General features: G+C 40.4%; 1 protein-coding gene across 1 annotated transcript in view; it reads right to left on the bottom strand.

The window, feature by feature from the left end:
* Nucleotides 1–24,604, bottom strand: part of LOC134674460 (RRP12-like protein) — a 39,669-nt gene that overhangs the window by 8,637 nt on the left and 6,428 nt on the right. Inside the window, exons 5-16 of the mRNA XM_063532538.1 lie at nucleotides 14,872–14,955; nucleotides 12,705–12,857; nucleotides 11,483–11,625; nucleotides 11,104–11,196; nucleotides 9,740–9,854; nucleotides 9,053–9,214; nucleotides 7,952–8,599; nucleotides 6,798–7,267; nucleotides 6,340–6,512; nucleotides 5,599–5,810; nucleotides 2,769–3,025; nucleotides 1,799–2,022 (exon numbers count right to left, since the gene is read on the bottom strand). Coding sequence (XP_063388608.1) covers nucleotides 1,799–2,022; nucleotides 2,769–3,025; nucleotides 5,599–5,810; nucleotides 6,340–6,512; nucleotides 6,798–7,267; nucleotides 7,952–8,599; nucleotides 9,053–9,214; nucleotides 9,740–9,854; nucleotides 11,104–11,196; nucleotides 11,483–11,625; nucleotides 12,705–12,857; nucleotides 14,872–14,955 — 2,734 coding nt within the window. The remainder of the gene's footprint in view (nucleotides 1–1,798; nucleotides 2,023–2,768; nucleotides 3,026–5,598; nucleotides 5,811–6,339; nucleotides 6,513–6,797; nucleotides 7,268–7,951; nucleotides 8,600–9,052; nucleotides 9,215–9,739; nucleotides 9,855–11,103; nucleotides 11,197–11,482; nucleotides 11,626–12,704; nucleotides 12,858–14,871; nucleotides 14,956–24,604) is intronic.

The raw sequence follows: 24,604 nt of genomic DNA on the forward strand, positions 1-24,604 counted from the left end.
ATATTACTTATTTAAGGTACCTCATGTTATATTTTGAAAATAACAACAACAAATTAAATATTTAACATAAAATCAATTTTAATTTTTACTTTACTTCTATGAAATGCTATCGATGTTAAACCACTATTTACCTTTACTTAGAAACTGCGTAACAATAATAGAGCTAAAGCCGGACACATAATAGCACTGCCTGAACAACATGAATCTAAGGTCATATATTACTTAAAACAAAGTATTTCACTTTCAGTCTTGTTCGAGATCTCGAATATATTAATCGAGATCTCGACAGAGATTGCATATATCGAGATTTCCTGTCAACTAGGTTAAATTTCGAAAATACGTGCGAGATCTAGCGAGATCTCGAAATTGCGAGATCTAGATAGCATTCCCTAGTCTTAGCTGAATTGGTTGTTTCATACACTTACTCTTACTCTATAGAATGTCCAATCCTGCCTTACAAAGACGTTAATATTTATATTTGTCATGTCTATACTTCGTTTCTGAGCATTATTGAAAAAAAAAAATACTTACTTGATACTAGTACTAGTATTAACCACTAAGTACATAAATAGGGTAATTCGCCAGTAACAGGCCACTATTAGTAACTGGCCACGCCAAACCAAAAATGAATTCTATTCACCTATAAATAGAATTCATTTTAGTATAAGGTGGCCAGTTATTGAAACCTTATACCTACTAAAATGAATTCTGTAAAGAGGTGAATAGAATTCATTTTTAGTTTAGGGCGGCCAGTTACTGGCGAATTACCCTATTCGATATCGAGTTCCGTAAACGTAAGCCGGGTAAGTAAAAAAGTACAATCGCAATAGGGTAATTTGTCAGTGGCTACCCCAAACCAAAAATTAACTATATTCACCTATAAATAGAATTAATTTTAGTATAAAGTGGCCAGTTATTGAAGTTATTGAAACCTTATACTAAAATGAATTCTGTTTATAGGTGAATAGGATTCATTTTTAGTTTAGGGCGGCCAGTTATTAAAAGTGGCCAGTTACTGGCGAATTACCCTACTTAGTAGTAGCAGTAACAAAAAGTGGCAATGCAAATTGCAATCAGTGAGGTGCGGGCCAGCGCGAGTACGTACGGGCGCACCGCACGCGTCTGTGTGCGTGCATTACACATACAAATACAGTCTCTCACGCCGCGGTTACGCCCCGTCAGAGCGACGGGTATATTCAGCTTGAAATCTCAAAATTGACTTTTAGCTCAGCTCCCGTTTCGTCTTAACCCTTTGACCATCAAAGACGTCACCTGACGCGCCCAATATTAACCTTCTTGCATTCCGTCAATGTTCACGATGACGCGCCGCGCACGATAGGCGTGGCGTTCAGAGGGTTAACAGTCAGGAAGATATGTAGTGTAGTAGGTAAGTAAATAGATATCAACTCGACGTACACAATATTTTCTCGATCGTCCTTTATCCAGGCCCGACACTTCTTGCTTTTGGCCTTGGCTTTAGGCCTCTCTCATCTTCGAGTATATATAAATCAATTCAATTCAATATTTTTATTTGGAATAAAAAAAATCGATATTATTGTTAGTACAAGACAAAAAAAGAAGATAATTACACGAACAGGTCTACCGCGATATGATTTCATTGTTTTTTACCTTAAATTCTGATAATTCAGCTGAGTTGCACCAGGTCAGCATTGAGCATATCATATTTAAATATGTGTACAAAACGCGAGAGATCAGTGTTATATCTTCGAGTGTCTTGGATGTGCCAAGAATAATAAATCAAAACCATGGATGGATTAAGATATAATAACATAGATACCTGTAATCTTTCTAGAGGCCGAAACATCAGCCAAGTCCACAATATTCTCCGGATCGTCCTGTATCCAGGCCTGGCTCTTCTTGCCCTTGGCCTTGGTCTTGGCTTTAGGCCTCTCATCTTCTTCCATGAGCTCCATTTCGGAGTCCGAGTCCTTGAGGATGTCTTCGAGGGTCTTGGATGTGCCGCGGATTTCGTCCAGGTCATCTTCGGACTCGGCTTGATCCCTGGATAGGAAAGATATTTATTTAAAAAAGTTTACATTTTTTTTAAACTGGTTTGGTTCAATTTCCTTTGTCTAAACAACGTACAAAAACAACATTTCGTCAGATGCCAACCAAAACTCACTAATTATTTGGCAATAGCATATAAGCATACCCGCACAAAAATTACGTTTATCATATGTGACGTCCCACGGGTAAAGGTACCTTATGGCGGTTGGCGCTTACGCTATTATTAACGCCGCTCCAATATTATTGCGGCCCTATGCGACGTAAGCACCAGCCGCCATAAGGTACCTTTAGCCGTGGAACGTCACATATGAGGCTTTCTATCACAGAAGGGTCCTTATGCGTCAAGTGCAATAAAGTCCTTTTTTATCTAAAATTTCACTTTTTTTTGTACGGAAGAGAGGAATACAGGTAGGTACATTCGATAGAACAAAAACATAGTACAAGGGCGAAATGAAGAAAGCCACATATTTTCTCGTTTCTTCTGCTTTCTAGTAAGGTTTATATTCGATTACACCATTGATGGCTTACGCGTAAAATGTTAACACATCCTCCTAAAGTTAACACTCCTACGCTTATTAAGTTCATTCATTCAAATTTAAATCATTTTCAATAGGAATTTTGTTTTCAATCAAAGTAATATCAACTCTGTTTCTTACACTGTAGATTCAAATGTCACTGACAAATTTTGGATTTTATCCCTGTATGCCTGGGAGGTTAAGGCAAATGGTTAAATTACTTACTTCTGGTTATCCTTAGCCCTCTTCTTCCTATTATCCAGCTTCCTCAAATTCCTCAGCCTCCTGAACATGACTTCATCCTCCTGGGGTATCAGCTTCTCCACGGTATCGGCCCCGTATTTCCTGATCATCCTGGTTAGGAAATAGCCTATTTCTAGGCGGGAATGCCGCTTGCAGTCCTCGGGCATGGAGGAGAGGGTTTTGATGATGAGGGGGAGAGAGCCGGCGAGGACATCGGTTGGCAGGACTTTGGTGTATACCTGATAGAAGAATGACCATATTAACCCTTTATAAGGCATGAAGGTGTCAGTAATTATGCAAAATTGAACCCTATCACTTTGAAATAAAGTTCAAAATTAGGTGGGAAATATAATCCCTCTGCCTTATAAAGGCTTAAATATTCGCTCACTACTCCAAGCTTAACAAAATAATTCAATTCAATTCAATCGTTTATTTCAGGCATAAAAGCCCATATAGTTGGCAAATTTTTTGGACGTGTAGTACTCGGGAGACTCCAAAAACTTGCAAATCGTGTATACCCGGAGTCACAGTGTGGTTTCCGTCCCCAGCGTTCCACTGTAGATATGGTTTTCTCACTTCGTCAGCTACAGGAAAAGTGTAGAGAACAAAACACACCTCTGTTTGTAGCCTTTGTAGATCTTAACAAGGCTTTTGACACTGTCAGCAGAGAAGGACTATATACTGCACTTGAGAATATTGGATGTCCCCCTAAACTCTTGCATCTAGTCAAATCTTTTCATGATCACATGAAAGGCACTGTGGTTTATGACGGTAAAGCATCCCAGCAATTTGAAATGCGGAGGGGTGTACGCCAAGGCTGTGTTTTAGCACCCACACTGTTTGGTATTTTCTTCTCACTACTTTTAAAGGCTGCTTTTAGTAACAACCAACAGGGGGTGCATTTGCATACAAGAGACGACGGGAAGTTATACAACATCTCTCTCCTCAAATCAGCAAAACATCGCGAGGACTTCTTCGTCGACAGTCTCTTGTTTGCTGACGATGCAGCTTTTGTGACTAACTCCGCAGCCGAGTTGCAAAACATCATGGACAGGTTTTCCCGGGCATGCACTTTGTTCTCCATGTCCATCAATGCCAAAAAGACAGTCGTGTTAGTGCAGGGCAGTGCGGAAACACCCAAAATACTGGTGGATGGCACAGCTCTGGAAGTCGTCAATAAGTTTTGCTACCTTGGGTCGACCGTGTCGAACAATCTCTCGCTTGATGCAGAGATCGATATTCGTATTGGCAAAGCGGCGACCATGTTCGGGAGGCTACGTACAAGGGTGTGGTGCAACAAACATCTCACTGTTAGAACCAAGATGATGGTATACCAGACTTGCGTTCTAAGTATACTCTTGTACGGAGCAGAAACCTGGACGACGTATGCAAAACAGGAGCGACGACTCAACACTTTTCACATGCGCTGTCTACGCAACATTTTAGGCATAACTTGGCAGGACAAAGTGACCAATCAGAGGGTTCTTGAAAAAGCACAGCTGCCCAGTCTTGCCGCTCTTCTCAAACAGAGACGCTTGCGGTGGCTGGGGCATGTGCACCGGATGGAACCCGCTAGAATACCTCGACGTGTCTTGCTCGGTGCAGTTGCGTATGCTAAAAGGAACGTGGGAAGACCGATGCTGCGCTTTAAAGACTGTGTCAAGCGAGACATGTCTGCATTTAAAATCGACCACCATGCCTGGGAAGCCTTAGCTGAAAACCGTGATGGATGGCGCAAGCGTGTTGTGGAGGGGAGAAGGCTATGCGACCAAGCCTGGTTTAATGCTTTAGATAGCAGAAGGTGTCGCAGAAAGCAAACCGGGACTGGAACCTCGGGTGGCATGAGCTTTCTCTGCCAAAAATGTGGGAGGTCATGCCGCTCACGCATCGGCCTCCACAGTCACCAAACCCGGTGTCTGCACAGCAATGTATAAATCGTCTGCAATAGACGGAAAGGCCTGTGATGATGATGACAATAAATTAATCTTAATATGCTAATGAATAGAATAGAATTGATTTATTCGTAAGCACAAACAATCGGTACAATACATTACATAAAAAAAGAAAACACAAAATAAGTTTAAAGTGCCACGAAATGGCCCCATCTCAGCATGTTGCTGGTGGCTTCCAGCGCTGATCTTCCGATGAGACCATCAAGTGAGAAGAATCACGGGAGGTAACATACAAGAAGAAAAAAAGACATAAAAATAACATACAGTAAACAAATAGTTAAATAAGAAGAAAAGTTACACAGCAAGAAGTTACAACGTTAATGTTAGTAAGTACAAATTAAATTAAAATTAATGAATTCAGCGAAATATTCAAACGTCCTTTTCGGAAGTCTATTAAATATGTCAAGCGTTTGACACCTCCGATATTTTTTTTTAAACTTATAACCCCACATATCATCCATTTTCGAGTGAACCTCATGCTTATTAAAAAAAAACCATGTATGGTTGCAATCCGTTTCGAGGATCATCTACCGAAGCAATACCTGCAATTACTTCACGGGAGGTACTTTAATATGGGATCCTATCTCATCGCATAATAATTGATTGTCATAATGTAATGTTACGCATAAATTTCTTTTCGCATATTTTTTCTCCAGCTGAAACAGAATGTATTTTCGAAAATATTTTGCATAGGTTGTGTAGAATAGGGTAGGTTAGGTTAGGTTTGTGTTATAATATTTCAGAAATGTTAATATTTCCAGCACAATAACAATTATGCGAAATGAGTTTTATGCGTAACATTACATTAGGACAATCAATTATTATGCGACCCAATATGGCACCTTTAATATGACACTAACCTTCAAGAAACTCAATGCGGCAGCGGCGACCTCCCTATTCCCTGACATGATCTGAGTTGCCGCTGTCTCCAGTAACTCCTGAACCATGTCCAGAGACATGTCTTCAGACAGGTGGAATAGGGCCGACGCGAGAGCCCTAAGGGTGGCGCTCACGATGCGGGGTAGGGGGGCGGACAGACCAGAGAGAATAAGGTCTAGGAAGCTGCGCATTCCTGTGGAAGAATTACCAAAAGTATAAGTATCAGTCATCATACAGACACTATCCTTATTATAAAACGATCAAAGAAATGCTCCGTCTCACAGGCGCGTTTTAGAGTCTTCTGTACCTAGTATAGTTCGTAGGTTCTTAACTGAGCCCGAGCTAATCCTATTATCTATTGTTAAGTAAAACCGCTCGTGCCACGTGCCACCACCACCTGCATAAAAACCTGCGTACTTCGGTTACTGAGTGCCGGCGAGTCGAACGCTACAGAACCAGTCTAAAATGTGTCATCGAGATGCGTAACAAAGGCGCGTTATCGGAGAGCGCAACGACACTGGTTTTTTGAGCGTTGGACTAGCCTGCGCTCAGGTGCCAAATAGAATAAGGATGACCCTTTTTTGCAGGTAAGTAGCACGTGCGGTTTTACTTAACAATAGACAATAGGATTAGCCGCCGGGCTCAGTTACGAATCTACGAACTATACTATTATTTATTCTGTGCCAAAGTTGTTTGACAGACTTTATATACTAAGTACTAACCTCCTTCCTGAGTTTTCAGTACATCTCCAATACAATTGATAAGGTTGAATGCACACTGCCGACATTTTGAATTGATGTCTCTCGTGCAAATCACAGATTCGGCTATAGCGCTCTTCACTAGTTTGCTTTCTGCGGTCAGGCCGGGTGATGAGTTGACTAGGTGCTCTATGCATCTGGGGATAAGGTTCAAAATTAATTGCAGTGTAAAATCCAGGGTTACAGACAAAGTACAGTTAATAGCAAAAGTTGTTCAAGAGGGTGTTCAAAATGTTCTGAGTAAACTAAATATTTGATATATTAGGTAGGTAGGTAGGGTTTTTTATCTTAGTTTTGTTCACTGTAGAAAAATACACGTGAGGTTTCCTTATACCCCCCTCCCCCAACGTGATCTATCGTGATTTTTTCGGGATCCCCCCTCCCTCTATCGAACCTCGCGTGATTTATGCACAATCCCTTACCTTAATCTAGCAGCCTTACTGCTATCCGCCGCCTTACTTAACGAATTCATCAACAGCTTCCTAATCTTCTTACTACTACTCCTCAAAAACTCCTTACAACCCTCCGCCTCACTCTTAAATATCTCCTCCAAAATCCTATAAGCTTTCTTATGCTCCATTTCTACTAATTTAACCTTCTCTTTATATTTCAAAGTCGGTTTCTGTTCCGTATCTTCTTCCATGGATTCTGTCTTTTGTTTTTTAGCTTTCTTTTGTTTTTTAGGGTTCTCTAATACGGTTTCGCATAACGGGTATACCCATTTGTCGAATAGGAGTGTGATGCTTTCGCTGTTCTGATATAGGACGAGTAGACGAACTATGTCCAGTATGGATTCTCGTTGGAAATGGTTGTCGGTTGATGTTTCTAGTTGTTGGAGGGCGTTTTTGAATAGTTCTTCTCGGAGGGACTGGTCACTTATTGTTAGGTATACCTGAAATAGATTAAGAAATATAAAATATTCATTAACTCTACAAAAAAATATACAGAAAAAGAAAAAATAGGCGTAAAGTGTTGTAAACTATTGTACATTATAACAAAAACTAAACTATTAGATAGCATTACACTATAAATTTCTTTTTTCCATCGATAGTAATTTAAATGCAAAGCGAAGCGCTGGTGGCCTAGCGGTAAGAGCGTGCGACTTTCAGTCCGGAGGTTCAAACCCCGGCTCCTACCAATGAGTTTTTCAGAACTTATGTACGAAATATCATTTGATATATGCCAGTCGCTTTTCGGTGAAGGAAAACATCGTAAGTAAACCGGACTAATAGCAATAAGGGCCCCCCCACATCTGGCGTCTTTCGAGCGTCGGCGTCTACAATTCTATGGCCGACGTCGACGCAACGTCGACGTAGCGTCGACGCAACTGCGCAGCGACGTCATTTTCCATAGCGCTGGACCGACGCCGACAGACGCCGACGCTCGAAAGACGCCAGATGTGGGGGGGCCCTAAGGCCTAGTTTCCCCTCTGGTCTGGAAGGTCATACGGCAGTCGCTTTTGTAAAAACTGGTGCTTACGTCAAATCATGGGATTAGTTGTCAAGCGGACCCCAGGCTAAGCCGCAGCAAAATGCCGGGATAATGCGAGGAAGAAGAAGATTTAGTATAAACTCACCTGAATCGTCTCCAAAGCCGCCAACCTCTGCCCCTCCGCCATACTCCACTTCACGGGCGACATATAAATATTCAACAAAATCGGCAAATAATTCTTCGCGAACCTCCCCAACTCCGCCCTATCATCATCATTATCCGCGTTCACAATCAATTTCCTCAACCCCTGCATCACAGGCAACCTGAATTCAGGGTTATCCTTCAAAACATTACCTAAAACTCTAGCTATAGACTTGAAACAGTCTTTAACATCTTTAGGACTGTTGCAGAAACTAGGAAGTAAAGACCAGAATTGGTTGCAAAGTAAATCGAAAGTGTGCGAGAGGGCGATGTTTTTTTCTTGTACGCATTCTCTGGCGCGCTTTCTGCAGAATGTAGCCATTTCTAGAATGTCTGTAGCGAAGAATTTTAGGTTAGAGTGTGTGGTTTTTTCTTTCAAAACTGGTAGTAACCAGCTTCTATCTAAGTTTATATTCTCAGGTCCGCTTCGTAAAGGTATGTGTGTGAGTACGAATTCTGGGCCTAAGGATTTAACAGCGCAGCCGGTAGCGTGTTCCACTTCTCGGTCGTTGTGGAAATTGTGGCTTTCGCGACGTTCGTTCAGTTTTTTGAGGAGGGGTCCAAGGATGTAGACCACGTTTTCGTTTCCAATCTGTAACGAAAAAAAAGGTGAATCCAACCAAAAATGTCAGTAGAAAACAGCTGAAAAATATAATAAATAATAAAAAAAATATCGATTTTCTCGCCCAGTACAAATTGCAGATCGGTCGAGCGACAAATCCGAATTGTCATCTCTCAGAAAATAATAAAATTTTTCAACGAAAATGTGTTAGTGTGCGTGTTGTGTCACTTGTGACTCGTCCGTACACAAAAACAGATCGAGGTGTGCAAGATTTGTCTGTGCAGGGTGTCTTTTCTATATATTTGTGTCGTCATTACAGATTGGATTTTGTATGTAAGTGTGTGAGAAGTGCGACTGTGTGTGTGTCCCCCCCGCAAAAAATGGCAGAAAGAACTATATGGTGAGATATCGCTTGTTCCCTTCCGACGTGTCGGAAGCCGGTGTTGCTCGAAGTGTACAAAACATACATAATAATAGTTATACCTCAAAACAGGCAGCTATAGTCATGATAACATGTTTGATAGCCTGGTTGAACGGATTGTCCAGGCCAGTGCCGATGGTTTTGAAGATATTCTCCACGTGAGGCTTATATTTGATGAACAGCTCGGACTCCACTGCCGGCTTCACGCAGTCTTGAAGAACCGCCTGTGGAAAAAGTAATCTATTGTTACATTTGAAACTGTCGCTTTTTGGATAGCCGAGAATAGGGCAAAGGTGTGTGCGCCATCTATTCGAGAATGACTTTTTCTTGATTTCCGAGGTACGTTTTTTTCTTAGACTTTATTTATCTTATACGGAGTTATATATATCTCTGATACTAGAGAACAGGGATCGGGACCGGTTTTTTGCAAAAACGTCGAAATAACCATACATTTCGCATTATTTTAGCCTCGAAACGAAATGTAAGACTCAGTTGTGTTACTGTAAGTCTAACAAATCATCATCATCATCATCTCAGCCATAAGACGTCCACTGCTGAACATAGGCCTCCCCCTTTTTTGGGGGGTGAATGCCATAATCGCCACGCTTGGCAGGCGGGTTGGCGATCGCAGTCGAGTACACCGAATTTGAGGGACGCTGCTGCCCGTCCACCGGTGGTCTTGGACGTGGTTTAAGGACATACCCGGGTCCTGGACGTAGTTTAAGGACATACCCGGGTATTTTACTTACCTTGAGTGCATTGGTAGAGGCAGCGTTAATATCCGGCACATCCGATTGCCATAGCTCGGTGACGCAGATGGTTACGAACGCGGGCAGATTAGGTATACACAGATTTAGGTCCAGACTGTAAACAAAAAAAAATACTTTGAGAAATAATATCGCCGATTGGGTTACCTCTCCTCCATCTAAATTTGTAATTTGTGCCATCGGCCAGATATGGGTGTAAAAAGAAAATTTAAATTCATATTATGAAACTTTCAGATCAGTATTTGGCTGGCAAATTTAATTATAAACCCATTGGGGTGAAGGGTTAAGGCTGGTACGAGTTGGAAGCCGGCGATGGGTCATGTCGATGTATTATAATTTCGAATTTTCGATCCCGACTGCAGAAAAGAGGCATTCTCTTCCTCTTCCTTGTCGTGTCCTCATGGATGAGGGATGTGACGAATGTGGACACTTTTCACCAGTGCTCTCCAAGCCGCTCTGTCGCTTTTCGCCTTAGCCGAAACCAGTCGCACAATGTCGTGGCCAGGCCGTTAAGGTTCCAAACTTATTAGTCCGAATACAAATTATGTGCAATTTTGAGCTGAAGAAATCTTGAAGAAACGGACAAGCCTCCTAAAATTCCTCTTAACTATTATACAGAGTTTATGCTTCGTTCCTCTTCAAGTTACAAATATGAAAGTTATAATATTTATACCAAAGAGAATAGTGTGTCGTATAGAGGCGGATTGTCAAAGTAAATTATGTAGCCACTGTAAATTTACTGTCATCTTTCGACAGAAGATTAAAACTGTTAAGGGGCCCACTGATTAACAGACCGTCGGACGGTATCGGCCTGTCAGTTGATCGGAACTGTCAAAATTTTGTTCTAACTGACAGGCCGATACCGTCCGGCGGACTGTTAATCAGTGGGCCCCTTTAGAGCACCATTTGACGATGATCCTTATTCTTAGAGTAGGCTGAAGGTATTGGCGCCATCGCACGGAAAGATTGCACCATACCTTTGGCCTAGTGGCGAGTAGATGGCGTTAATATTAATATTTAACAAGTTAACACATATCAGTGAGAGAATAAGGATCAAAGTCAAATGGCGTTCTAACAGTTTTAATCTTCTGTCGAAAGATGGCAGTAAGGGCCCCCCCCCACATCTGGCGTCTTTCGAGCGTCGGCGTCTGTCGGCGTCGGTCCAGCGCTATGGAAAATGACGTCGCTGCGCAGTTGCGTCGACGCTGCGTCGACGTTGCGTCGACGTCGGCCATAGAATTGTAGACGCCGACGCTCGATAGACGCCAGATGTGGGGGGGCCCTAAATGTATTGTAGCTACAGTAACTCTCTATTTCAAATTCTCTTTGTAATATACTATACTCACGCCGCCAAACATCCGTATCCTTGCTGCATGACGGCCGCCCAGGCCAGCACTTGTCCCGTGTCGTTCGCTGGAGGCCGGGCCGCCATCAGAGCCCTGATGAGGTAAATCAAAATATTGTTAAGGTTAAAAGTTTCAATAATTGGCCAGCCTTCAATAACTAGCCGCGCCTTATACTAAGATGAATTCTGGTTATAGGTGAATAGAATTCATTTTTAGTTTAGGGCGGCCAGTTACTAAAAGTGACCGTTACTCGCGAATGACCCTATGTCTGAAAAAATAAAAAATGAAGGCAAAAAAGAGGATTGAAGAGTTGTAATACCAACTCAATATTCATAAAAATCGACGGTTAGAGCATGCAATCACAATTTAATCCATTTACCTGGTAAGTTGTGCCGCGAGACTCGCAGGCGCGTTAGAAGAGGCGGGTGGGGCCGCGAACAAAGCGTGTAGCGTGTGGAGACAACACGTCTTTATGTACACATTGTTATGTGTCATTAGCGACAGAATAGACTCGCAGACCGACTGAAATAAAAACAAAAACTATGTATTTAAAAAAACACTACACACACTAAAACACTATGTTCAGCAGTGGACGTCTTATGGCTGAGATGATGATGATGATGATGATTTAAAAAAAACCGGTCAAGTGCGAATAAGACTCGCGTTCCAAGGGTTCCATACATAAGTCCGACTCACGCTTGACTGCACATTTCTAACAGGTCTTCCTGTCATCTATAGGTAAAGTACTATTTTTATCAAAATTTTAGGCCCAGTAGTTTCATAGATAAAGGAGGCGGGGGGATAGTCGGACAGACAGACAGACGCACGAGTGATCCTATAAGGGTTCCGTTTTTTCTTTTTGAGGTACGGAACCCTAAAATAGTACAGTACAATGCAGTCTTACACAGGCATTTCATAAAGCTAAAGCTACAAGTTCCAAATTTACAACTCTAAATCGGCACTCGTGGTCAAAACATCCCTTAGGCTGGTATTCCACATGTCCAATTTCTTTATCCAATGTGTATTATGCCTCACATTTTGCTTTATGAGAGAGTGAGACGCAATGACATTGGACCATTATATTCGACAGATGGAATACCACCCTTACCATTGGTCAAGGCCGATTACACGTCTAAACTTATAATTTTTAGCTTTATCTAATAGGTTAGTAAATGTGCTAAACTTTTCCTTGGGAATGTCACATGTGGTCAAAGTACTATAATGGCAAAAAGAATAGATAGTATAGAGTGGTCCTGTCATAGTAAATGTTGTAGTCACTGTAAATTTACTGCCATCTATCGACACACGACTATAACTCAAAATAAACACGTATAAAATTATCAAAAAATTAATATATATGGATAAATGATTCTATTTTTTTTTATATCATTTTGACCCATGTTCATTCAGTGATATCTATGTGTTAAAATTGTTAAATATGAAACGGTGTCGTCACGCCATCTAGCCGAGAATAGGCCAAAGATGTGTGCGCCATCTATGCGAGAATGACTTTTTCCTGCTTTTCGAGGCACGTTTTTTTCTTAGATTTTATTCATCTTATACGAAGTTACATATGTCTTTGATAATGGCATACAACGTACCTTAATATACTCCTTGCTGAAGACAGGCAGTACATCCCTTAGCATAGTGAGTGTGTGGAGCACAGTCCTGTGTCCGGACAATAGGGCTTCGGCCTGTATCTGGGACTGACAGAACTCCGCTACGCGGTTAGCAGCTGGGTGCACTTTGGGGACCTATAAATAAACCCATGGTAACAGATGAAAACGGAAATAAGTAAGTTCTTTATTGCACCACCACCCCACCACCAACTTTACATATTACATGTACTTACAATTACAAATAAGTAGGTAATTTAAGAAGCAAAATATAACTATCATATAGCTAAAAATATTATATAATTTTTTATTTATTCTATTTGATAATCTTACATTAATTCGAAAAGAAATTAAACCCTATCTGGTTTGATTAAACGGGTTTATTTAAACACTACATTCGTGGATACATCTTTCAGTAAACATTGTTGTGATAAGTAATGGGGTGTCCCAGAAGTAAAGAGACAAATTTATGTTTAATTTTTTAATATAAAGCAAGCATTTAAAGTAATTATTTTGGTTGAAAGTTGTAACAAAATTAATTGAATTATCATGTTTATATTAAATTTGCGCCCACGACACCTTTAAAAGCAATTTTTCTAAGATTGTCCGCGGCCCGACGCATTACGGCTGTTCCAGATTTAGCTGCCACTTCTTTAGACAATTTGGTCCACCGTTGCTTAAAAGCTTTTATGGATTTTGGTTTTTCTGATAGTTTCTTGTATTCTTTTTTGCATAGGGACCAAAACATTTCGATACCGCGTGCTTGTGGTACATTTGGAGCGTTCTTTTCTTTAGGTACAAAGTTGATCTCTTCACACTCTAAGTACCGAGTAACTTCAGTAGCGTAGTGGCACGTTGCCATGTCCGGCCAAAAGATAACCTGATCTCTGGAATGATGCTTGTCTATGAATGGTATCAACCGTTTAATAATGCATTCATTCAGATACACCTTTGCGGTCATAGAGGCTGACGATATGTATGGCTCGGAAACATTACCAAATTCGTCGATAGCTTGCCATACTAAATACTTCGTGAAAAATTTGGCTCTTGGTACAATTTTTTGGTCGTAACTCAGATCTTTGCGACTGGTTGAATGGATATACCGCTTTCCAGGAACATCGCTGGGATCCGCCGGAACATAAGTTTCATCGTCAATAACGAGCACTTTCCTCAGCTGACTGTTATAAACTCTTCGACACCCTCTTTTAGCACGTTCCTCTTGGTCCTTTATGTATTTAGGAGCTGATTGTTTCACGTATGCTTTTAAACCAAGATCGTTCCTCTTCATTCTGGCAACAGACGATTTCGATATTTTTAATTTATCCGCAGCTACTCTGACGGAAGTTGAAGGAGTCTTGTCAAAAATCGATTTAACTCGATTTACATTTCGAGGTACCGTCACTGTCCTATTTCTGCCCGGAATCTTCCTAAAACGAACCTCACCCGTTTTTTCGTAACGTCTTATTATTCTATATATACTAGTTCGTCTAGCTCCTTCTTGAAGAAAGTGTTTTACTGTATCATTTCTATTGTGAGACTCATAAAATAGAATAACTCTATTAGCAAATACTTCATATTCTTGACGTTTCATTTTGAAAAATTACCATGCACTAACGAAATTCCCGCTTTAAATGACAGATAGCAAAGCCATAGACACCATGACATCAAAACTTTTTTTTCTTGTGAATATTTTTTTCAGCCAGTGAGACTTTGAAAATTGTCCCTTTACATCTGGGACACCCTTTACATAAGATAAACATAAATTATAAGTTGTAATGTAAGGAGTCTAAAGACAGAAGACGGACGCCTGTCCTGTCACGGTCGCCATGTAAGGCGAAACGAATTATGAGTAGCTAAATAATTATTTACTCGTTTGAGTACATTATTACTGCATTGTGTAGCAATCGCATCATTACTTGTACGCCTACTGTACATGGCAATAAACATGCGACTAACAGCCATTGCCAAATAAGGTAACAGTAATTACTCAAGGTTGGTTGCTATTTAACCTGTCTGACCGAGGTCTTCAACGAGAAAAGAACGAAGCAATAGACACTATGCAGATAATTCCCCAGTTAAATCCAGATTGTAAAACACTGACTGTTCTGAATAGCTACTCTCAATTTCTAAATGTTAGATTCTCAATATTTACCTTTGTTTGGTCGTCATCAGTGGGAATCATGAAACAACTCCCGCGCAGAATAGCTGTCACTGCGTGCTGCCCTGCTTTCCGCACCTAGGAACATACACAATTTAATTCATCATCATAATCATTCTAGCCTTCAGTCGCCCACTCTGAGCATAGGCCTCTCTTCGTGTACGCCACTTATCCCGGTCCTGGGCTAGTCTCATCCAAAAGTGCCCCGCGATTTTCCGAATGTCATCCACCCAACGAGCCAACGGACACCAGGCGCTTCACCAGGCGCACAGTCAGCCGGTCGAGCTCCCGCCGTGTGGACGCGTTGACGTATGCGCTAGCGCCGATAACGGTACATTGTTTACGCGATCAGTGCCTATTATTTTCTGTCGATCGACTTAAGTGCTACACCATGGTTCTATGTAAACTCTGTAAGGTGTCCATAGGTCGTCTTAAGGCAGATGCCAAGACGAAGTGTAATGGAAGTTGTGAAGGAGTCTACCACAAGAAATGCGCTGAGAAAATAAAGGGGTTCACGAAAACGCAGCTGTGCGATGAATGCCAAGACTCGCCGATACCTGAGGCTAGCCATTCAATAAACCTGGAAATGGCAAAGGCTACCCCGGAAAAGATACTGGCAGCGGTTAACGAGAAACTTGCCATAGTGTTCAACATGAAAAAAACACTCGAAGACATGGTGGACGACATCAGTTTTTATGCCGAAAAATACCAGGAGTTAGTGGAAAGCAAAGTTATAACTGATAAAAAGATAAAGGCCCTTGAGCATCAGAACGTGCACCTGGAGATCTGCAATAAGGCGCTGGAAGAAAGAGTGGCTTATTTAGAAACAAAGGAGAAGGAAAATAATGTGGAGTTGTATGGCCTGCAAGGAATCGAGAAGGAAAACTTGGATAGTTCGGTTAAAAAAGTAGCGGACCAGCTGGGTATGGATCATGGAAAAAATTTGTGAAATAAAATGGGTAGGTGCAAATAACAATACGGCGGCGGCGGTCGCTAAAAACCAGCGCGGCGAGGCACGGGCGATGAAGCCGCGCCCGGTCGTGATCACGCTGTCGACCCGTGATGCCCGCAACCAGTGGTTAGCAACCAGGAAAACTCACAGGTTAACAAATGATGATGTGTTTGGAAATGGAAATAACCAACGTATTTATGTCAATGAGGATCTGACAAATTACACTCGCAACTTACTCTGGACCGCCAAAAATGAATTAAAGCCGCTGTTTAGATATATATGGGTACAGAGCGGCAGGGTATTGATGAGGAAGGATGACCCTCAAGACACCAAAATACGTGTTATACGTACACTTCACGACATAAACAAGTACGCGATACAAAATGAGGAAGTAGAATAAAATTCCTTCCATCGAAAATTATTATCAGGTTACCTATCCCATTAAAATTCGAGGATCAAATAAGACATATTTCTACTGGAATAAAATATACTAAATACGAAAATATTCAACAATGGCAGAGGGAATTACAGGAAAATAATCTAAACGTTTTTCATTTGAACATAAGATCCCTTAGAAAAAACTTTGATGAGTTTCAATTATGGCTAAATATGTGTAGAGAGAAACTGGATATAATCGCGCTTACAGAAATAAATATAAGGGAGCAGGAACTATCTATGTATAAGTTAGAGGGCTATGACTCATACATTAACACAAGAGAATATACGAGAGGAGGCGGAGTACTACTATATGTGAAGAAAAAATACAATTTTACCGCTCAATTACTTAGATATAACTATTGTGAAGGCTTGCACGGGCAGCTTAAACAAAATGGAAAAGTTTTACATATAGTTATTGTGTATAGACCACCGAAGACCAATAAATTAGGGTTCCTGGAGGAAATACATCAATTCTTGGCTAGTATTCCTGCGACCTGCGAAGTGCTGTTGTTAGGCGATACAAATATTAATCTGTTAAGTGAAACCGGTTCGGGAAATGTTATCAGTGCGTATAGCAACAACATGAGTGAGTTAGGTATGCAGTGCGCTATAATAGTGAGGATGTTAAGTGCAACAACCTTTTTTTGTTTGATTAAAGCATGAAACTTGGCACAGCAGTTCCTTATATCAAAATAAGCCGATTTAGATCGGTAGCCCGAAGGACCCCCCCCTCTGGGGCCAGGGAGGGGGGGTCAAAGAACCGCTCCGCCCGGCTTCATTCTAAAAAATCTAACAGGCCTCGTTTAGCTAATAGGTCATATTTGGTATCAATTTCGGATAAATCAATAACGTAGAATTCATTTCTGTTATTAAAAAATTGCAATTTGTCGAACAAAATTAAAACTAGTGGCTCTGTGAGCTGTAGACCTCGCGAGCAGAGCTTAAAACTGAGTAAATTAAATAAAAAATAAAATAAAAGTGTAAAAAAATACAAAAAGTTATATCCCAGCATATAATTACCGGGGATCGAACCCAGACCTTCCGTGCAAACAAAAAAGCGAACGTTTGCAAAATACACCATGATAGTTCTTACATGAGGTGACGAAATTTAGCTACTCATTCTCAAGTAAAAACTAAATATAATGCCTCCAAAACCAGCGAAATAAAATTTCTGAATTTTTGACTATTTAATCTGTAAACATGTCTTTAAAAGAATACACTCTTATGATACAACTCTTCCATTTTGAAAAATCAAGAATCAAATTTTCTTTAAAGCGCAAAAAGCCATCATCTCTTGCAAAAATTAAACGAATACGCTTAGCCCGCGCTTTTCAAAATAAAATAATAAAATAAAAAACAACAATTGATACGAAATTTAAGTATAAAAAAATACAAAAAGTTGTGTAGCAGCATACGATTACTGGGGATGGAACCAGGGACCTCCCGATGCAAACAAAAAAAGCGAACGTTTGCAAAATGCGCCATGATAGTTCTTACTAAAGCTGACGAAATTTAGCTACTCATTCTCAAGTAAAAACGAAATATCTAAATACCGCCAAAACCAGCGATACAAATTTTCTGAATTTTTGGACATTTAATCTGAGCTGTAGACCTCGCGAGCAGAGCTTGAAATAACATGGTGCTAAGAGCTTTAAATACACCGTGTTTTTTTTTATTTCCGTTAATTTCAAGGGTGCATTCCTGAGCTTAAATCAAGTAACTTTCTCAAAGACACCGATGTTCTAATTAAGTCCATTTCGGAGATAATCCATAATTTATTTTTTTACTATAAGGCCTCTACAAGCGTGTACACTTGCCTTAGGGCCGGCTTACATATTGATTAGTGTTTAGAATGAGTTCATACATTTGCTACTAAACTTAAGTACAATCTCGGTCGATTGATGTACGAAATGACATTGATATGTTACAGATTTCAATTGTTTGGTTGAGTTAAATGTAATGCCCGTGTTACAACAACGCTATATGCTACATTTAATTACTTTTTAAACAAAAAAAAAAACAAAAAAGAAACCTAAAAAAAATTTTTTTTTTGAAAATTAACTATGCCATTTAGTTCTTATAAACGTACTTAACTATACCCCGAAGTTAACGGAATTCAATAAAAACACGGTGTATAGTAAATTAAAGAAAAACAATACGAAATTTATGTGTAAAAAAATACAAAAAGTTATAATATCCCAGCATACAATTACTGGGGATCGAACCCAGACCCTCTGTGCAAACAGAAAAAGCGAACGTTTACAAACTGAGCCAAATAGTTCTTAGATGGGTTGACGAAATTTAGCTACTCCTTCTCAAATTAAAATTAGTTAAAATTAAATATCTAAATACCGCCTAAACCAGCGATAATTTTTATCTGCATTTTTTGCTATTAACTCTGTAAACATGTTTCAAAAAGAAAATAGGCTTATGATATCGATACGACTATTTGTTTAGGCGCCAGGTATCACGACTCCGCCATTTTTAAAAAATTCCAAAAACCGGATTGACAAAAAAATTTTATTTAGTCATAAAATTCGGTCACAAAATTTCACGAGAATCGGTTAAGAATTGCGACCTGTAGAGGAGAACATCCGGACATACGAAAGCAAAATGCCCGAGTCAAAACGTAGACCTTCGCTTCGCTTCGGTCAAAAAATTAAAAATAATCTAATTTTTCAAGTGTAATTTTTATGTTTTATTTGGTGTCAAAATTAAACTGCCTGGTTTTTCTACATAAAAACAATATGACAATAAAGCCTATTTAATGCAGATTTTAAAAACATAACTTTTATTTACCTTTATTAAAAGAAAATTGCATAAAAAAACTTATACCGTCTCGCGCCGGTGAATATCTTTTTACCGACATCGGCATCGTTATAGACAACATCCGAAGTACACACTTTGGAGACCGATTAAATGTATTGTTTATTGTTGTAGATCCTATTATAAAGATAGAAAAGCGTACATATATTATTATTTATGTGTCGTTCAGTGAAAAAAGGGACCTAGGAAAAAAATTTCACAGAGCCTCGCGTTTGTATAGAAGCATACTCGTATTTAATTAGTGCCAACCACTCCAAGGACTCCATGGTCGCTGTTCTCAATGAATAAGAAGTAAACTGTAAGTAAATATGTCAGTTTCAATCATATTCTGGCCACAGTAGGAACAGTTTGGAAACAGTCATTTGCTTTTTGCTTCCATTCCCAAGAAGACAGACTGAGCGTTGAGGGGGCTTTTGACACAGCAACCTTCGAGGCCGTGGAGGAAAGTCTGAAGAGTGAGGGCATCTGACCGGCAATAGCGCAATGGATAGGGAAAATGCTAAAAGGTAGATCCATTACGGCGGAGCTGGGAGGAGTAACAAAGACGATTAGTCCAAGAAGAGGGTTCATCCCACAAGGGGGATGCCTGTCCCCCCTGATGTGGTGCCCACTTCTAAACTCAACGGTAAAAGAGCTCAACAGAGGAGGCATGTACATGCAGGCTTACTCTGATGATGGAGTGCTGTTAGAGAGAGGAATGGTTGTCACTGCGATAAGAGATATAATGATAAGAAGTCTCAGACGGGTACTGAGATGGTGTAGAGAGAGAGGGTTGGATCTCAATCCATCGAAAAAAAAGCTGGTGCTATTCACTAATAGAAGAATAAAGGAGATGAAACCCATAAAGATACAAGGTATAGAACTAGACATGGTGGAGGAGTTGAAATATCTGGGCGTTACTTTAGACAGTAAACTCAGGTACAAAACTTACATCAAGGAGCAGACGGCTAAAGCTATAAGAACACTGTTCCAATGCAAAAGGGCAATAGGAAAGAACTGGGGACTGAAGCCAGGAATGATCCACTGGATCTACAAGGCGATAATACTACCCAGGGTGCTATATGGAGCCGTGACATGGTGGTATAGAGCACATATTAAAGAAAACCAAAGAGACCTAAGACCTAACCAAAGTCCAGAGATTAGCGTGCCTCATGATGACGGGGGCTATGAGAATGACCCCGACACACGCAATGGAGGTAATGCTAGGCTTGAAGCCACTCTGGATTGAGGTAGAGAAAAGAGCCACCGAACAGTGGTACAGAATGAAAGCATGCAACGAATGGAGAGGAAGCTGCGTAGACAAGAGACACGCGCTGATACAAAGAGAGGCACTATCAAAACTTGAAATGTTGATGGCCAATAATGACCTTATAAAGAGGCAGGAGATATTTGACAAGAAATATAGAATACACATAGGAGACAGAGATAACTGGAAGGTGGAAGTCGGACACCCGACGACCATCTGCTTCACGGATGGCTCAAGAAGAAGCTCGATGAAACTAGCAGGAGCGGGCATAGTGATCCTCAAACTGGGAGAGAATCAGTACCACTGGGTAGATATGCTAGCGTGTTCCAAGCCGAGGTATGTGCTATAACGCGCTGCGCAAGCATAATCAAGAAGAGCGTAAAACAAGAGGGCGCTGTCGTAATATACTCAGACAGCCAGGCAGCACTAAAGGCACTAAAGAAAATATCAGTTACCTCCTCTCTCGTGATAGAATGTCGAGAGGAGCTCAACTTGATAGGCAAGCAAAGAAGTGTCACGGTGGCATGGGTTCCAGGACACCAGGGAGTAACGGGAAACGAGAAAGCTGACGAGCTGGCGAGGATAAGGGCGGAGACGGAATACATAGGTCCGGAACCGGCTCTGCCTATGTCAGCGGATGTCACGAAGGGAGTCATAGAGAAGGTAAAAGAGATGGAAGCACAGAGAGAATGGGAAGAAGAGACTGGATGCAGACAGTCGAAGATGATGATCAAAGGTATAGACCACAGGAGAACCAGGTATCTTCTGAAACTAGGTAAGAGCAGTCTGAGACTATTGACAGGTATCATTACAGGTCACAATACTCTCAACAGACACCTCAAGATAATGGAAATTAGTAGAGACGCCTCCTATCCACATTGTGGTAAGGAGAAGACTAACTTACACTTACTAGCAGAATGTACTATGTACGCGGCACCGCGATATAATACATTCGGTAGAGACACACTAAAAGAAAACGAACTAAAGGACGTCGAACTCAAAGATGTCCTTTTATTCTGCAGGAAAACAAGAAGATTTGAGGAGAATAGTGTGGGAATGCCGCCGGGACAGTAACCTGAAGCTCCAACTCCAGGGAACTGGGCTGAATGAACGCGACAAGCGATCGACAGCCCGCCTGCTTCTGACCGGGCGTCCCTACACTACATCTACATCTACATGTATAAGTTAGTCTATGAATTTACTAGAGTCGGTAGTGCTGCACTCTGGCGGCAGAACATTGCAGTAATATCCCATATTGAGAACAGCGACCATGGAGTCCATGGAGTGGTTGGCACTAACTAAATACGAGTATGCTTCTATACAAACGCGAGGCTCTGTGATAATTTGTTCCAAGGTCCCTTTTTTCACTGAACGACACATAAAAAAATATTTGTACGCTTTTCTATCTTTATAATAGGATCTACAACAATAAACAATACTTTTAATCGGTCTCCAGAGTGTGTACTTCGGATGGTGTCTATATCGATGCCGATGTCAGTAAAAAGATATTCACCGGCGCGAGACGATAAAAGTTTTTTTTATGCGATTTCCTCTAAATAAAGGTATGTAAAAGTTATGTTTTTAAAATCTGCATTAAATAGGCTTTATCATCATATTTTTTTAATGTAGAAAAACCAGGCAGTTTAATTTTGACAATAAATAAGAAACAAAAATTACACTTGAAAAATTAGATACTATGAGTTTTTTTTTAATTTTTTCTACAAATTGCTAAATTTTTATACCAGAAATTAATTCTACGTTATTGATTTATCCGAAATTGATACCAAATATGACCTATTAGCTAAACGGGGCCTGTTAGAATTTTAAGAATGAAGCCGGGCGGAGCGGTACTTTGACCCCCCCCTCTCGGGCCCCAGAGGGGAGGCTCCTTCGGGCTACCGATCGAAATCGGCTTGTTTTGATATAAGGAACAACTGTGCCAAGTTTCATGCTTTAATCAAGAAAAAAAAGGTTCGACCTTTTTTTGTCACTTAGAACCCTAGCTAATAAGGGACGTAACTCGCGAGGAAATTTACGGGAATAGTGTGACGCGAACGTGCATTGACCACGCATGGGTCCGTAGCCCACGTACTACAAGTTCGTATGTGATTACAAGTAAGTTATCGGACCACTATCCAATAGGACTAAGCCTCGCAAACATCTCGGAGTGTGACGGAACTGGTAAGCAGTCTTATATTACTCGAATATGTGACAATAAAGTTGCGGAACAGCTGACTAGTGTGCCATGGACGGACCTAATGAACTGTGAATGCCCGTTAGAATTATATGATAGATTGTGTGAGATTTTTTCCTGTATTTATAATAAGTCGGAAATTAAATTACCTATTCGTAAAAAGCGTCAGAACAAACCTTGGATAACTAAAAAAATAAAGTGTATGATTGGCCTACGGGATAAATTATTTAAAAAATGGAAAACAAAGCCAAACGATATGAACTTAAGAATACAATACAATAGATATAGAAATAGGGTTAATAAATATATATTTAGAGCTAAGAATAAATACAGAAAGGACGAAATATTAAAATGTAATAAGAATATAAGAAAGATCTGGTCTAAAATAAATACATGGACAGGGAGAGAAAAAGTGGGCGTGGATGCAACTATATTAAGGTATCTAGGTAAAATAGAGACAACTGAAGTAATATGTAATAAATTTTCTGAAACCTTTACCAAAGAAATCCTAAGTATTAAACATGATTGTAATAGTAAGTTCTTGGCCAGATCGCAATATGTTAAAAGTAGTGAGGTCTCGTTAAGGTTTAAAAAAGCGTGTCCAGAGGCTATAGTTAAAATTATAAATAGTTTAAGTCTGGATAAGTCGCCTGGGTTGGATAAATTACGAATCAAGGATATAAAATTAGTACAACAAGACATAAGTAAAGTGTTAGCGTTATTTATTAACATGTGCGTGGAGAAGGGAGTATATCCCAACACTCTAAAAGCAGCTTTAATACGTCCAATATATAAACAAGGATCTCATTGTGTATATTCTAATTATAGACCTATAGCGATTCTATCGGTAGTAAACAAAATTGTGGAAAAATATGTAGTCGAACAGATAAGTACTTTCTTGGAACGAAATAGTATTATAACGAACGCGCAGCATGGTTTCCGGCGTGGGCGGAGCACGGCTACGGCTCTGGCGCAGTTCGCGGATGACGTCAACGAGTGTCTGGGGCAGCGGAAGCAGGTGGTGGTGGTCTATATAGACTTCAAAAAAGCTTTTGATACTTTGGGGCACCACCAGCTGCTTCAAGCTATGGAGGAGTGTGGCGTCGCGGGTCCGTTGAGCAGGTGGCTGCGCGCATACCTTACGGACAGAACCCTCCAGACGGTCGTTGACGGCGTGTGCGGCGCGCCTGCGCACGTCGAGTGCGGCGTGCCGACCGGCTCCGTGTTCGGTCCCGTCGGCTATATTATGCATGTCAATAGTATGTGTAATGTGGTCCAAAACTGTCACATATATATGTACGCGGACGACACTTGTCTACTGTATGCGGATAAAGACTTGTCGGTTATAGAAAATAAAATACAAGAGGATTTTACCAACATCATTAAATGGGCACATGACAATGGAATTGTTATCAACATAAATAAAACCAAATGTATGCACGTGCGATCCCCGTACAGTAGACAAGTTAACCGACCGCCACGCATAGTTGGCCACACACGTATGAGTGCCTGCACAGTGGGCCGCAGCATTGTGAATGTGACAGCATCAAGGTTGTATCAGAGTATAGATATTTGGGCTTATTAATAGATTACAATTTTTCTTGGAGAAATCATATCAATAAATTATGTGACAAATTAAGAATAGTACTAGTAAAACTTCACCAGTTAAAATATGTATTGGATAGGGCCACGATGTTTACATTATATTATGCACTGGCAGATTCTCTGTTTTCTTATGGACTGGCATGCTATGGTAGGACTTTCAAAACTTATTTGGACAAGATTAAATCATTACAGATACGCTTTATGAAACTATTAGTGGACAAAAAAACTAAGAATCGCTGTAAAAAAAGTGATTATGAGGAATTATTTGTGGAATGCCGTATGTTGCCAGTCCATGAGGAAGTAGGGATGTTGCTGGCATTAGAGCAGTTCAATAAAGATGAATTTAAAATCTATATAAATCACGCTAGGTTCACGAGAACAATCAGTAAAAAAATGTTAGAGGTTCCGTCATGTGGAAAAAATTATTATGGAAAAAGAAGTAGGAAGTACTTGATCCCAAAATTGT

The sequence above is a fragment of the Cydia fagiglandana genome, chromosome 20 (assembly GCF_963556715.1).
Source record: "Cydia fagiglandana chromosome 20, ilCydFagi1.1, whole genome shotgun sequence".
NCBI lineage: Eukaryota > Metazoa > Arthropoda > Insecta > Lepidoptera > Tortricidae > Cydia > Cydia fagiglandana.